This window comes from Rhincodon typus, chromosome 8 (genome assembly GCF_021869965.1).
Source record: "Rhincodon typus isolate 14 chromosome 8, sRhiTyp1.1, whole genome shotgun sequence".
In the NCBI taxonomy this organism is placed as follows: Eukaryota; Metazoa; Chordata; class Chondrichthyes; order Orectolobiformes; family Rhincodontidae; genus Rhincodon; species Rhincodon typus.
In genome coordinates this window covers 11,863,120-11,878,804 of record NC_063339.1, presented here as the reverse complement: position 1 = coordinate 11,878,804, position 15,685 = coordinate 11,863,120, and the positions used below count along the sequence as shown (strand labels likewise).

General features: G+C 41.2%; 1 protein-coding gene across 2 annotated transcripts in view; it reads left to right on the top strand.

The window, feature by feature from the left end:
- ahsa1b (AHA1, activator of heat shock protein ATPase homolog 1b) overlaps positions 1–11,462 on the top strand; it is a 34,390-nt gene extending 22,928 nt beyond the window's left edge. For both annotated transcript variants that reach the window (XM_048599815.1, XM_048599816.1), the window contains 3 exons: positions 6,494–6,595; positions 7,489–7,540; positions 8,656–11,462. In XM_048599815.1, the coding sequence (XP_048455772.1) occupies positions 6,494–6,595; positions 7,489–7,540; positions 8,656–8,828 (327 nt within the window). In that variant the 3' untranslated portion in view covers positions 8,829–11,462. The remainder of the gene's footprint in view (positions 1–6,493; positions 6,596–7,488; positions 7,541–8,655) is intronic.
- The last annotated feature ends 4,223 nt before the right edge of the window (positions 11,463–15,685 follow it).

Genomic DNA, 15,685 nt, shown 5'->3' with positions numbered 1-15,685 from the left:
CCGTGTTTGTTGCTGTTGTGCACCACCTTGTGGTGGAGGAGCATGTAAAGCTTTAGGAGCTGCTGCCTTGTCTGTTCTCTTTTGGCAGAAGAATCAAAGAACAGCATGAAACAGAAAGAGGTCATTGAGTTATCCCTAAGTTGTTGCTTTTTTAATAGCAAAAAAATCAATCCCTCTGCTCTTTATTTTCTCCTTACCAGAAGGTTGTTCTGCAGAAGGGTGGATTTTAAATTCTAGTGACTCATTGCATGAAGTGCTTTTCTCATGTCAGCACTGATGTTTTTTTCTTTCAATATTTCTTCTGAGCTCCCTTAAATGTGTTCTCTGGTTACCATCTCTTAAACCATTGGAAACAGTTTAGTTTTACTGTAGCTAATCCCCTCTTGATTTTAAACACCTATCAAGTCTTTTCTTGGCTTTCAAGGACACCAACTGCTATCGTGTAACTAATTCCTCTCCTGGAATCATTCTCCGCCTCTTCTTAACTTTTCCAAAGTCTTTGTATCCTTAAGTGTAGTGCTCAAAATTGGATACCACTGGTCTAGTTGGATTTAAATTAGGTTTTCATGTCTGTTTAACACAGCTATTTTGCTTTTGCCTCTTGATATAACTCAGAATTCTGTGTTTTATTATTTTGTTAATCTCTCCTGCCACCTTCAAAGATTTGTGCCAAATGCCCTCTGGTCTCCATGTTTTTCTTTCTACTTTTTAATATTTTACCATTTTAACATGTGTTGTTGCTACTTTCCTCCCCCCAACGTATCGTATCGCTTCTAATTGAATTCTAATTGCCACTTTCACTCATTTCATCAGCTTGTCTGGACTACTTTGAAATATTAAGCCTTTCTTACTGTTTACTATGCAATTTCCATGTCCTCTACCACCAATTCCAAATAATTATATTTCATTGCAGTGATACTGGTGGAGAACAATGCAGCTTTCCACACATCCCTTTCCCACAGTCAAAACATAAATGAAATTTACCATCTCTCTGCTAACCCTTGGCCAGTGTTGTGCCCAATAAGATTCAGTTTTACAATAGTGTTTTGCAAATACTTAACATGTTCTTTTAAAGAACATTGTATGTTATCAGCTACATAGCCTTTGTTACCTCACCATAAGAACTCTGGTTAATCGAACATAATTTACTCTTCAATCTATACTGTGCTTGTCTAACTGGCAGTTAATTTTCTTTCAAAGTTTTAAATGTATTCGAATGTTTGGAGTGAGCATGGAATCGACAAACTTCTGAAACCTGATGAGAGCACCACCACCAAGCTTGATTTGTTGCAGACCACCATTCACCATCAGGGAATTTTTTTTTTTTTAAAATTCACCTGTGGGATCTGGGCATTGCTGGCTGGCCAACGTTTATTGCCTGTCCCTAAATGCCCATGAAAAGGTGGTGAGCTGCACTGATGGAGGGTAGGACAGTGGCTCGGTGTTTAACACTGCTGTCTTTATAGCGCCAGGGACCCAAGTTTGATTCCACCCTTGGACAACTGTCTGTCTGTGTGGAGCTTGCCATTCTCCCCATGTCTGTGGGTTTCTTCTGGATGCTCTGGTTTTCTCCCACAGTCCAAAGATATGCAGGTTAGGTGGATTGGCCAAGCCTACTTGCCCATAGGGTCCAGGAATGTGCAGGCTAGGTGGATTAACCATGGAAATGCAGTGGTGTGGGTGGGTGGGGTGGGGGCTGGGTCAGGGTGGAATGCTCTGCAGAGGGTTGATGTGGACTTAATGGGCTGAATGGCCTGCTTCCACTTAGGGATTTGGTGCTGCAGTCCACATGCTGTAGGTTGACCCAGAATGCCATTTGGGAGAGAATTCCAGGACTTTGATCCAGCAACAATGAAGGAACAGTGATACATTCCCAAGTCATATTGGTGAGTGGCTTTGAGGGGAACTTCCAGGTGGTGGTATTCTTATGTATCTGCTATACATGCCCCCAAGTTGGAGGCAGTTGTGGATTTGGAAGATGCTGTTTAAGAATCTTTGAATTTTTACAGTGCATCTTGTAGGTAGTAGCGTTAGTGTTGGAGGGAGTGGATGCTTGTGGACATGGGGGCAAACAACTGGGCTGCTTTGTCCTGGATGGTGTCAAGCTTCTTGAGTGTTGCTGGAACTGCATCCATGCAGGCAAGTGGGGAGAATTCCATCACAATCCTGATTTTATGCCTTTTTAAGTGGTTGGCAGGCTTTCAGGAGTCAGAAAGTGAGTTGCTCACCACTGTATTCCTAGCCTGTGACCTGCTTTTGTAGCCACTGTTTATGTGGTGAGGCCAATTGAGTTTTTGGTCAGTGGTGATCCCCCAGGATGTTGATTGTCAGGGATTTAGTGATGATAACACCAATGAATATTAGGGGGTCGTGATTGTCTGTCATTGTCTTTGGATTTGGACAGGTTAGGAGAGTGGTCAAAGAAGTGGTAGATGGAGTACAACATGGGAAATTGAGGTCATACACTTAGGTAAGAAGAATAGAAATATTGGCTATTTTCTAAATGGGGAGAAAATTCAGAAGTTCTGAAGTGCAAAAAAAAAGAGATTTGGGAGTTCTAGTCCAGGATTCTCTCAAGGTAAACTTGCAGGTTGAGTCAGTAGTCAGGAAGGCATTTATTTTGAGAGGACTTGAATATAAAAGCAGGGATGTACTTCTGAGGCTTTATAAGGCTCTGGTCAGGCCACATTTGGAGTATTGTGTGCAGATTTGGGCCCCAAATCTCAGGAAGGATGTACTGGCCCTGGAGCGGTTTCAGAGGAGGTTCATGAGAATGGTCCCAGGAATGAAAAGCTTAACATATAGGAACATTTGAGGACTATGGGACTATACTCGATGGATGTTTGCATTCCTAGGAGAGACTAGGACCCGAGGGCACAGCCTTCGAGTAAAGGGAAGACCAATTAGAACGGAGATAAGGAGAAACTTCTTCAGCCAGAGAGTGGTGAATCTATGGGATTCACTGCCACAGGAGGCTGTGGAGGCCAGGTCATTGAATATATTTAAGACTGAGATAGATAGGCTCTTGATTACCAAGAGGATCAAGGGTTACGGGGAGAAAGTGGGAGAATGGGGTTGAGGAACTTATGATTGAATGGCGGAGCAGATTCATTGGGCCAAATGGCCTAATTTCTGCTCCTATGTCTTATGACCTGAATGTTACTTGCCAGCCCAAGCCTGGATATTATCCAAATCTTGTTGCATTTGACCATGAACTGCTTCAGTATTTTGAGGAGTCGCAAATGGTGCTGAACAGTGCACAATCATCGGATTTCATTTCATAGGATCCCTACACTGTGGAAGCAGACTGTTTGGCCATCAAGTCCACCCAGATGCCTACCCTATCCCTGTAACCCTACATCTTTCCCATGGCTAATCCACCTAGCCTATGCATCCCTGGACACTATGGGCAATTTAGAATGGCCAATTCACCTACCCTGCACACCTTTGGACTGCGGGAGGAAACTGGAAACCCATGCAGAAATGGGGAGAATGCAAACTCTGCACAGACACAGTTCCTCAAGGCTGGAATCGAACCTGGGTCCCTGGTACTGTGAGGCAGCAGTGCTGACCACTGAGCCACCACGTTGCCCCAAATCATCAGCGAGTATCCCCACTTCTGACCTAATGATGGAGGGGATGTCATTGAAGCAGCTGAAGATGTTTGGATCTGGGACACTACCCTAAGGAAATCTTGCAGGGATGTCTGGGAGCTGAGATGACTGACCTCCAACAACCGCAACCATCTTCATGCCATGTGGAGAGGTCGTCCCCTGATATACAACGATGCCAGTTTTTCTCTAGGGCTCCTTCGTGTAGCTTCGACATCAAGGGCTGTCATTGTCACTTCACCTCTGCAATTCAGCTCGTTTTGTCCATGTTCAAACCAAGGCTGTATTGAGGTCAGGACCTGAGTGGCCTTGGCAGAACTCAAACTGTGTCACTGAGCGAATGCTGCTTGAAAGCACTCTTGATGACACCTTCCATCACTTTACTGATTATTGAAAGTAGATTAATGGGACAGTAATTGGCTGAGTTGGATTTGTCCTGCTTTTTGTGTACAGGATGTACCTGGGCAACTTCCACATTGACAACATGGCATTTACCCGACAATGTGCTGGAACAGCTTGGCTAGGGAGTGGTAAATTCACAAATCTTCAGTCCTGTTGCTGGAATGTTGTCAGGGCCCATAGCCTCCACTGCCTCGCACCATTTCTTGATATCTCTTGGGAATAATCGCATTGGTTGAAAACTGATATCTGTGATGTTGGGTACCACCTGGAAAAGACTGAGGTGGATCGTCTACTTGGCACTTCTGGCTGAAGATTGCTGCTCATGCTGCAGCCTTATCTTTTGCACTGTGTAGTGCTCTTCCATCATTAGGATAGGCGTATCTGGACCTTCCTCCAGTGAGTTGTTTAATTGTCCAGCACCATTCATAACCTTGATGTGGCAGGACTGCAGTGCTTAATTTGATCTGTTAGTTGTGGGATCACTTAGCTCAGTGTATCACTTGCTGCTTATGCTGTTTGGGATGCAAGTAATCCTATTACGTAGCTTCACCAGATCGACACCTCATTCTCAGGTATGCCTAAAGGTGCTTCTGGAATGCCCTCCTGCACCGTACATGACCCAGGGTTGATTCCCTGGCTTGACAGTAAAAGTTGAGCTGGGGATATACCGGGCCTTGAGTTTACAGATTTGTGCTGGAGTACAATTTTGTTGCTGGTCCATAGCACCTTGTGAATGTCCAATCTTAAATTACTACATCTGTTTGAAGTCTCCCATTTAGCGTGGTGATAGTGCCACACAGGACAGTGGACCACGTTCTCCATATAAAAGCAAGACTTGATCTCCATGAGGCCTGTGTAGTGGTCACTCTTAACGATACAGGTGCATCTGCAGCTGGTAGACTGGTAAGAACGAGGTCAAGTATGTTGTTTATCTTGGTTCCCTCACGACCTGCTGCATACCCTGTCTAGCAGCTATTTCTTTTAGGACCCAACCAACTCGATCAGTAGTGTTGCTGCTGAACCATTTTTGCCGGTGAACATTGAAATGCCCACCCATCCAGAGTATATTTTGCACTCTTGGTGCACTTGTTGCTTCCTCCAACTGATTCATCAGCGAAGGAAGGACAGTACATGGTAATTAGCAGCAGGTTTCCTTGCCTGTGTTTAACCTGATGCCGTGAGACTTCAAGGGTTCCAGAGTTAATGTTGAGGACTCCAAGGTCCCTCCTGACTGTATAGCACTCTGCTCCCACCACTGGGTCGGTCCTAAGGCAAGTATAATCCTCTGGGTAAAGAAGACCAAAACTCTGGATATGTTGTTATCAATTGCAAAACTTCCTTAATCTTGTACCCAATCACCTTGTATACAATTTGCCTTCCTAATTGCTTGCTGTATTGTGTTTTTGACTTCTTTGAAAATCAATCACCATGACATCCCAACTTTTCTGAATTTCAAAATTTTATTGTTTTGTTTCTGTGGTGATATTTTATCATCTTTTGAAGAATGAATTCGTATTTCTCCACTACTTCTATGTCTAACAACGTCCTAACCACAACTTCCTCTGTTTGTATCCCTCTGCAGACTGCTATCCTCTCAGCTTACTTTCCAATCTAGTTTTGTTATTGACAAACTTGGTTATGTTGTGGTCGATGCCTTTTGACCTCCATAATTAAAATAGATTTCAATTGATGCTCACACTGATTTTTGCAGCACCCCAAAGGAAGTTTGTTTGACAGGCTACAATTGTTTTCTGTTAAATCAATCCTCTGACCATGTGAATGTTTTCCCCCAAACCCATGAGTCCTTATCTTGCACAGCAATCTTTGACTTTTTAATCAGAATTCATCTTAAATTCCAAAAATAAAGCACCCACTGACTTCAGTCACCTACAGTATTATTATCTTGCAATTGTTAGTTAAAATTAGTTTAAATCTGTGTTGACTGTCTATTTAAACTGACGTTCTTAGTACTCTGTTCATGCTTTACTGGATTGTTTCCCAAGGCACACGCTAGCTGACCTAGAAGAAAGGTGTTGATTATAAGCTGTAAATTGTGTAGCAATCCATAACACACCACGCAAGGAATAAACAGCTGCAGGAGACCTATTTTAAAATGGTTGCACAACACAAATTTAAAAAGTTGTGTATAGTTGTTGTACCTCCCTCCTTTGTTATTTTTGACCACTCCAGAATCTGAGGCAGAGCTGGATTGAGCTAAAATTAAACTTGAAATGGACAATTGGATCACCCTTCTGGTAGATAATTGTCATGTTAAAAGATTTGATTGCCGAATCATTTCTCAGGTATTGTAATTCATTCTATCTCAGAACTATTTCACTTGAAGTGATACGGTTGTAATTAGCAATATTATTTAATGGAGGGGGAGAGACCGAGAAACCCTTGTTTATAAATGTTATAAGTGTTATAAATGTAATAAATTACTCTAAAGCTCTCATGGTATTGTCCATCTTCTCATTTAGCTTATTCAGGCTTTCACACATGCACCAGCAGTTGTTGAGGCTACTAAAGGAGGGAAGTTTCGACTTCTAGAGGGGAATGTCAGTGGGGAATTCTTGGAACTGGTGAGTATCTTTGGTTTAAAAAATCTTGCATTACAAGTTTGGGACTTTAAAAATCTTTGAGGCCTAGAATAGAAGTAAAGTTTCAATGCCTCTTGATGTTTAAATCTAAACTATATTTGTGCATGTGGTAGCAAACGCTTGATGTGATTTTAAAAAAATTTGTTCAATTTTTGTGTTAATGAACTGATGAGAACCCATATGGTAATGTTGAATGGATATGCTTACAAAGGCAGTTTAATTTCTACAATCGTGCTCCATAAATTAATGGGTGGAGTGATGGGGGAAGAATTCTCTTGAATAAAAATTTTAATTGATTTGCTTTTCCCCACATTTATCCAAAAACCTTGCTTCCTGGTGTTTACAAGGGAAAAGATCAGCAGTTGCTCTTCAGAGTTTAAGATATATGCAATAGTTTTTGTTTGTTGGCTCTAATAGTGTGAAAATGTAAGTGTTTACTACACCTTCTGCAAATCAACCCTTTGCATCATGTCAACACAATTTTCAACAAATTTCTTCTCATTGCTTATGAAAGCAATAGCAAACTACATTGAACAACAAAATCATTTTTTTGCTTGAATGACCTTTAGGACTTTATGTACATTTTTTATTGTAAAATTCTTAAACTGCAGACAGTTTGACTTGTTCTCTGTTCATATCTGTTGGAATTTGTGCATATAAACGAAGTTCAATTTCTGGAGAGAGAAATTTAAAAATCTAGGCGATGTGAATCTGTAGTAAAATTGTCAATGCTGAAATCCCCTAACCAAAACTAATTTTAGTTTAGTGACTTCATAGTTTTTGTTTTTCTATTCAACATAAGTACTTGCTGTTACTAGTAGTGTTTTCACGTAACACTTTTATCAATGTACTGATGACCTAATTTTATTCACCAGGTTTCTGAGCAACGGATTGTTATGAAATGGAGGTACAAGTCATGGCCAACTGGTATGTTTCTCTCTGTGGAGTTAATTGTTAAGTGTAGCTGCATCCTACAGTGCAAGGGTTTGACTAAACTTTGTATTGGCTCAAGTCTTGAATGCATTAATGAATAGTCCTGTACAACTTTATACGCTTGATTCTAGCCCAGCCAAGCTGTTTCAGTACAGCTACAGCACTTGACATCTACCTAACTATAGGGAAAATTACTCTGGTACGTCCCATACACAAACGGCAGGACAAATTAAACCTGGCCAATTACCACCCTGTTAGTTTACTCTATGGTCAGTGATGGAAGGGTGTCTTTGATAGTGCCACTTGATAACATTTGGAAAAGAATTACCTGATTGTTGATGATCAAGTTGGAATGAGACAGCCATTCAGCTCCTGTCCTCCCTACACACTTGATCTAAACATGGACAAAGAGTTGAAAGTGAAGTGAGGTTAGCTGCCATAATGTAGCATTTTGACAGTATGGCATCAAAAGTTTTAGGAATACTGAGTCATTGAGAATCATTGCGGGGACAGAGGGTCTCTGCTGGTTGGAGTCATGCCCTACAAATAAGATGAAACAAAAAAAAACTGCTGGAGAAATTCGGCAGTGTCTGTGGAGGGAAAGCGGAGTTAACATTTTGGAGCCGGTGACCACCTTCCAGAACTACTAGTAGCTAGGAAAAAGTGGTGTGTATATATAGCTGAGGATGGGAAGGAGTTAAGCTCAAGAGAAAGAAAAGCTGATAATGGGGACCATAAATTGGTGAGAAACAGTTGGCTGTGCTGAACGTGGCCCATATTGTGATGTGTGTGAGGTGGGTAAGGGACATTAGAGGAAGGTATTCAGGTTCTAAAATTATTGAACTTGATGTTGAGTCCTCGAGTGGATAATGAGATGCTGTTTCTCCAGTTTGCTCTGACCCTTGCTCAAGCACTGCAGCAGCCCTGAAATCGAAAACTTTGCCACAAAACTGTTTTGAAGTATCATAAGTTAAATTATTGTAGATTTATTTGAAATGCATTATGTAATTGTGGTTTCCTTCATTTCATTTGATTTTGACTTGGAAATCTGAAGTTTTGTTTTGCCTGGATGTTGAAAAACTTGCTCATTGTGACTGCCTTATTTTCAGAACATTATGCAACTATAAAACTAAGCTTCTGCAGCAAGGATGATGGAACAGAACTTCAAGTGGAGTGCAAAGGTGTCCCAGTGGGAGAGGAAGAACAGACAAAATCAGGGTGGCAGCGTTACTATTTTGAAGGCATTAAGCAGACTTTTGGATACAATGTACGACTGTTTTAAAAGGATGATCTATCTGGAAACTCCTAGCTAACTTATGAAAACCGAAAAGCTTTAGACCTTTGTTCATTTCACTGTTCTGTTCATTCTGTTAGTTCAGCTAACCTGCAGCTATGACAGTGGATACTTTCAAAAGAATTGTCTTTTTTTTTAATTCCAGCAGCCAAAAATCTCCATTAAGTTAAGTACAGCCTTACAGTGGGAAACAATGAGAACATTGACTGTGTCAATTGCAAAATTAAGACCTATGAGAATTTTCCACTATATTGTGGAGGTGTATAAAAGTCTAGTTCTCATCACCAGTATGACTTTCAATAGCAACTGCAATATACTTACAATTTTTGGGTCTTTGTGGATTGAGCATATGAAGAGCAAATGAAAGAAGATTGGAGAAATTTCTTGCCTTCCCTTAAGTTTACTTCTTCTTTCTCTTCTTCCCCCACCTCCCCCAACTACCACTGACTCACCTAGAAACCCATAAATCTCTCATTTCCTTTTACTCCATGTGCAGTATTTGTGAACATCTGCGGTATTTGCCTACTCCCAAAATCTGAAAAGGACACCTTAACTTTTTGCAGCTGTTCTGGAAAAGTAAATTTCAGACCAACCATCTGTTTGCATCTGATGCTTATTCACTGATTATAAACTCAGTGTAGCAATGTGACAGTGATGGGATCAAATAAAAGCTAGGAGTGGAAGAAAAACTTTACTGATGGTTTGTTTTTTTCAAATGTAATTATTATGAGGATGTGGGTTAGGTGCAGTATAGTATGTTGTAATGTAACTGCTGTCACACTGGCTAACTGGTTTTCTGTTTGGTTTCAGTTATGAATTCATTGTAGTGGACCACTCTCAAACCAAATCATATGAAAGTCAGTCAAAGCTACTACTTGCAAAACTGCAAATCTTTTGTTATATTATCCCATAATAGGCAATACTGCATCTTTCAAAGGAGCTGCAAGGGAGTAAATGTTTTCCAATTTCCTAATGTAGCACTTTTTTCCCTCAAAAATCAGTTGGAATGAGATTTTTATAATGACAGCACATACAATAAGTAGCCTTGATATTGGCACTGGAAATTTCTAGAGCAGAGCATTGTGCATGATTAATTTTTTAAACTTTGCCTTTCAAGTTCATTTTCAATGCTGTTTTCTGGAAGTGTGAGCTAATAATGATAGGCTGAAGAAAATGCAGCACTTGAAAACCAGTATCTCCAAACTGGTGCGGTTCAAGGTTCTGAGAAAGAAATAGAAACCACTTTATTCTGAAAAAGGAAATTAGTGAAAGGTGAGTTTGAATTGAATCAAAAGCAGGTAAGAAGATTTGGGTTAGTGGGTGGGGCATGTGAGTGGCTAAATAAAAATAGACGAGGGAAATCTAGGGGAAAGAATTTGTATTTTAAAATCAACTAGTAATATCCTGATGGAGTTTGATTTCACTGTTAAATTGTCCCCTATCTGTACTGGATGGAGTAGTTGATTGTTGAAATTGAAGGAACATAACCTTGCTGACATTTACTGATGCTGTTAAGTGCTAGCCCACACTTCCTGTGAAAAGTTTATTTGGCAGTGATTGCACAAATTTGGATCTGTGTTGAGACAAGAACTAGGTGCCATAAATAAGGTGGCTAACATTAAATTCAGTAGGAAATTGGAAATAGGAAATAAACCTGTGGAATTTGAGACGTGTGGCATCAATTCATTTTAGGGAAATCTAGGTAAATGTTAGAAAGGAATAGAAAATCTGGCAATACTCAGCAGGTCTGACAGCACATGTGGAAAGAAAACAAAGTTTAAAAATCAACTGGGGGAAGAAAAGTTGGACATGTAGTAGTTTCAATCAAGTAGAGGACGAAGTGGTGGTGGTGAGCTAGAGGAACAAAATGCCTGTGATAAGGTTGCGGGGGGGTGGGGTGGTGGGGGATGGTGTTTGGGAGAGATTAAGTGGCAGCAGGGATGATGGTGCAAAGTGATTGAACACTTGCCAGTTTTCTGGACTCGACATTTGAGTTCAGCAATTTTAGATGATCATCTGCATGTTTTATTTTTGACAGCAACTCTTGGTAATAATACTACCTGTTCCCATTTACACTTACCTTTTGAATCAGATTTCTACGGGCAGGGTGGGGGGGGGAGTAATTCCCCTCCTTTTTTTATTTTGTCTTGCCAAAATTATTCTTTTTGTCATTTCATCTTGCCTGTCCTCCACTTGATTTCCCCACCCTGGCTGAGTTCAGCAACTATTTCAAAAAGAGGTTGCAGGTGAGCTGCCATTTTATTCCAGCTGACAGCAGACAGGTACAAATTGTCCAGGAGTTGGTGGCAACTCGTGACAAACAGGGTATTTCCTGCTGAGTTGTTGACTACATTGTGTGCCTTTCAACTCTCTCTATTGTCAGTGAAAAAGGTTAAATTCATTGCAAATGATTAGATTGGATCAGACTAAAAGATTTAATTTGGGTGACATGTGAATTGTGCTTTTTGTGGAACTAAAGTTCTAAGCCTGATCTCTTGCAGTTGGCAGATATTTGGTTAACATGCTGAATTGTATGAACAATAGGTGTAGGTTGGTTGTCCATTCCCCATGTACATATGACACTGTCACAAGTTACTTTATTAAATACAATTTCTACTTAAACATTTGTGTGCTTTAGATTTCCACTGTCTTGAATGTGCCAATTAATTATGTCTTAGGCTACAAATTAGTGTTTAAAGGAGGGGGATTCTGATAAAGGAGGCCATGAGAACAATCATGAGTCTTGGCTCAAAAGAACAGATTCAACAACCTGCTGAGAATTTTTTTCCTCACTTTACCCGTATTACTTTTGCACATCACTTTACACCTATGCCCTCTTGATCATCTTAAAAGTAAGAGAATCTTCTTCCTATCTACTCTGTCCAGCCTGCTTGTAAGTTTGTTTTTTTTAAACTTCTATCAAATCTCCTCTCGGCCATTTTCTCTGAGAATTATCCCCCTGCCTTTGGCCTATCCTCATCACTGAAGTTTCTCCTACTTGGAATCATTCTAGTAAATTGTTTCTGTGCTCTGTAATTCTTTCACATTGTGTTCCTATAATGTGTCACCCACAACTGTACACATGACTTCAATTGAAGCCTAACAATTGTCTTTTATAAGATTAACATCACCATCTTGATCTGTCTCTAATAAAGCCGAAGATGCTTGAATTGCACTCACGACCTGTGTACGTATACATTGAGGTCCCTCTGCTTCTGTATCTCCCTATAAAATGCAGGGTCCAATTGTATTGTCCTTCAATATTCTTCCTACTAAAGTGCATTATCTCACTCATTCCTGTATTGAAATGTCACCTGCCCACTCCACCAAGTTGTCAATGTCCCTTTGGAATTCTACACTGTCCTCTGTTTGTAATTCTAAGTTTCATTTCATAGCTGCAAGTGTTTCAATTCTCCCTGTTCACCAAGATCCACCTCACTCTTATATATCAGAAATCAGGTCCCAGTACAGACTGTTGGGAGCTCCACAAAAGCTTGCCTCCAGGTTGGAAAAATATCCATTAATCCTTACTGTTTCTTATCATTCAGCCAATTTTGTCTCCATGTTGCCACCATTACTTTTAGATTGTTTTTGTGTAATATTATCAACTCTTCTGGAAATCCACATACCACATTTTTATTAACTTAATGAAGAGAGAGGGGTGGTGACTCTGGGCAAGCACTTAATACCCCTCCTTAGTTGCCTGTTGAAGGTGGTGGTGAGTTACCTCCTTGAACCACTGTAACTCGTGCTGCAAGTAGATCCACAATGCTGTAAGGGAGGGAGTTCCAGGATTTTGGCCCAGCAACACTGAAGGAACAGTGATCAATTTCCAAGTCAAAGCACTCCCCATCCTGAGGTTGTAAGGTGCTGTTAAAGGATCACTGGTGAATTTCTACAGGGCATCTGTAGATAGTACTGCTGCTATTGAGTGCCAGTGGTGAAGGAACAGCTGTTTTTAAGGTCACACTAATGATGCAAGCTGCTTTGTCCTGGATTATGTCAAGCTTCTTGAGTGTTGAAGCTACACCCATCCAGACAAGTGGGGAGTGTTCCTTCACCATCCTGACTTGTCTTGTAGCTAAATGCACAAACTTCGAGTAACTCACCTAACTTCCCAATGGGGTATTCCAGCTTCTAACCTGCTCTGCTAACCACTACTTACAACTGATCTGAAATCAGAATATAACGTCTGGGATATTTTATAGTGGGGAATTCAGTGATGATAACATCATTGAAAAAGATAATCAAATAACCACTAAGTGATATTGCCTAGCTTTTGCGTGGCATGAATTTTACTTACCACTTGTGAGCCCAAACCTGGATATTGACCAGATCTTGTTGCACTTGAACACACTGCTTCAGTGTTTGAGGAGTCGTGAATGGTGCTGAACATTGTTGGCTGATAATTCCACATGCTTACTTCTGACCTCCTAAAGGTCATTGAAGCAGCTGAAAACGGTTGGGCCAAGAACACAACACTGAGGAACTCCTGTTGAGATGTCCTGAAGCTGAGATGACTGACCTCCAACAACCACACCCTATGTGCCAGGTATGATTCTAATTGATTCCAGTTTTACCAGGACTCCTGATGCGACATTCAGTCATGGCCCTTGATATCAAGGCCAAATTTCACCATGTTCTTTTGGAATTCAGCTGCTTTTTTTGTCCATACTCCCCTTGGAGCGTTTCTAATATCTCTTCCAAAAACTCTAGCAAGTTAGTTGAACTTTACTTCCCCTTTTGGGAAGAGTCAGAATGGATTTCTAAACAGCCCATCCTATGTTATCCTAAATAATTGTTTCTACTGGTTTCCCAACCACTAGTGTTAAACCAACTGATCGGTTAGTGCTGAGAATATCCTTGCAACCTTTCGTAAATAAGGCTATAATGATTTGAAATTCTCCATTCTCCATTCCTTTGGTAGCTCCCCCAAGTTCAAGACAGATTAGGGCCAGTGCCCCTGCTGTTTCTACTTGTTCATACTTCAGAATCTTTGGATGCATCTCATGTAGTGCTGAAGCCTCATCAACTAAGTAACAGCAGTCTGGCATGGACTTCTTTCGCTAGTTTTGAACCCTTCCAGTAACAGTTTCCTGTTCAGTCATCACTGGGCAGTTTTTCCTTTTTTCTTGGGAAAGATAGGTGAATACTCGTGCATTTTCTTTCTATTCGTTTGTAGGATGTGGGCGTTGCTGGCTGGCCAGCATTTCTTGCCCCTCCCTAGTTGCCCTTAGGAAGGTGATGGTGAGCTGTCCTTTTGAACCGCTTCAGTCTTCCTGCTGTGAGTTGACCCACAATGCTATTAAAGGAGGGAATTCCAGGATTTTGACCCAGCAACAGTGAAGGAACAAATATTTCCAAGTTGGGACAGTGAGTGGCTTGGAGGGGAATTTGGAGGTGGTGGTGTTCCCATATAACTGCTGCCTTTGTCCTTCTAGATGGAAGTGGTTGTAGGTTTGGAAGGTGCTGTCTGAGGATCTTTGGTGAATTTCTGTAGTGCATCTTAACACCTCCGCTATAGCTCAGCCTTCACGTGCCAGTCCCTTTTTTGATCTCTAGTCAGTCTTACTCCTTTTTTACCACTCCTATATATAATATTCTAGGAAAACTGTAATCAATGGGTATTAGGGCCAGACTCTCCAGTAGTTAGTCATACCTGACAAGATGGTTGTGGTGCTAGAAGTCAGTCATCTCAGCTCCAAGACATGGCTGCAGGAGTTTCTCAGGATAGGGTCCTAGGCCCAACCATCTTCAGCTTCATCACTGACTTTCTGCCTCCTCCTTCCCACCCACCCCTCCAAGGGCAGCAGTGAGGATGTTTACCAACATTCACCATTTGTGACTAGTTGGAGACTGAAGCAGTCCATGTTCAAATGCAACAAGATCTGGACAACATCCAGGCCTGGGCTGACAAAAGACAACTAACATGTAAGCCACATAAATGCCAGGCTATGAATATCAAGGGGCAGGGGTTCGATCATCTCTTAATAGAGACAGTCAATGGTGTTACCATCACTGAATTCTCCCGTTAACCTCCAGCACATCGATATCATTCACCAGAAACTGAACTGTACTCAGTACATAAACAGACTACAAGAGCTGGTCAGAGGTTATGAAAAAAAAATGGTGAGTAACTCCCCTGTCTAAAAGGCACAAATCAGGAATCTGATGGAATATTCACCACTTGACACCATCCAAGAGAAAGCAGCCGACTTGATTGGCACTGCATCCACTCCCTCTTAGTAGCAGTGTGCACAACTATCTGCAAGATGCACAGTAGAAACTCAGACAGCACCTTCCAAACCCTGACCACTTCCATCTAGAAAGACAAGGGCAGTAGATACATGGGAACACCACCTCCCTTCAAGTTCCACTCCAAGCCTCTCACCATGCTGGTGTGGGAACATAATCACCAGTCTTTCAGTGTTGCTGGGTCAAAATCCTGAAATTCCCTCTCTAATGGCATTGTAGGTCAACCTGCAGCAGGTGGGTTGTAGCATTTCAAGAAGGCAGCTCACCACCACTTTACCTGTTCCCTAGTTATCCTTAAGTGCTGGCTGGCTGGCTGGCCAGAAATGTCCAATCCCACAAATGAATTAATATATACTTAACCTTCAATTTTGGACTAATTCCTTGGTAGGGAAAGTGCAGCCCTCTTAGTGAGAACAATGATTTCCAACCTTTCCCAGTATCAAGGCATAATTCAATGAGACAAACAATTCTACGGTACTTAACCGACCTTTTTCTAGATGCATTCATTGCTCAAAGGACTCGTACTTCTTTGCCATAGTAAGAATGGAGATATTATATCTGATCATTGAAGCCCCCTCACCACCTCTCTT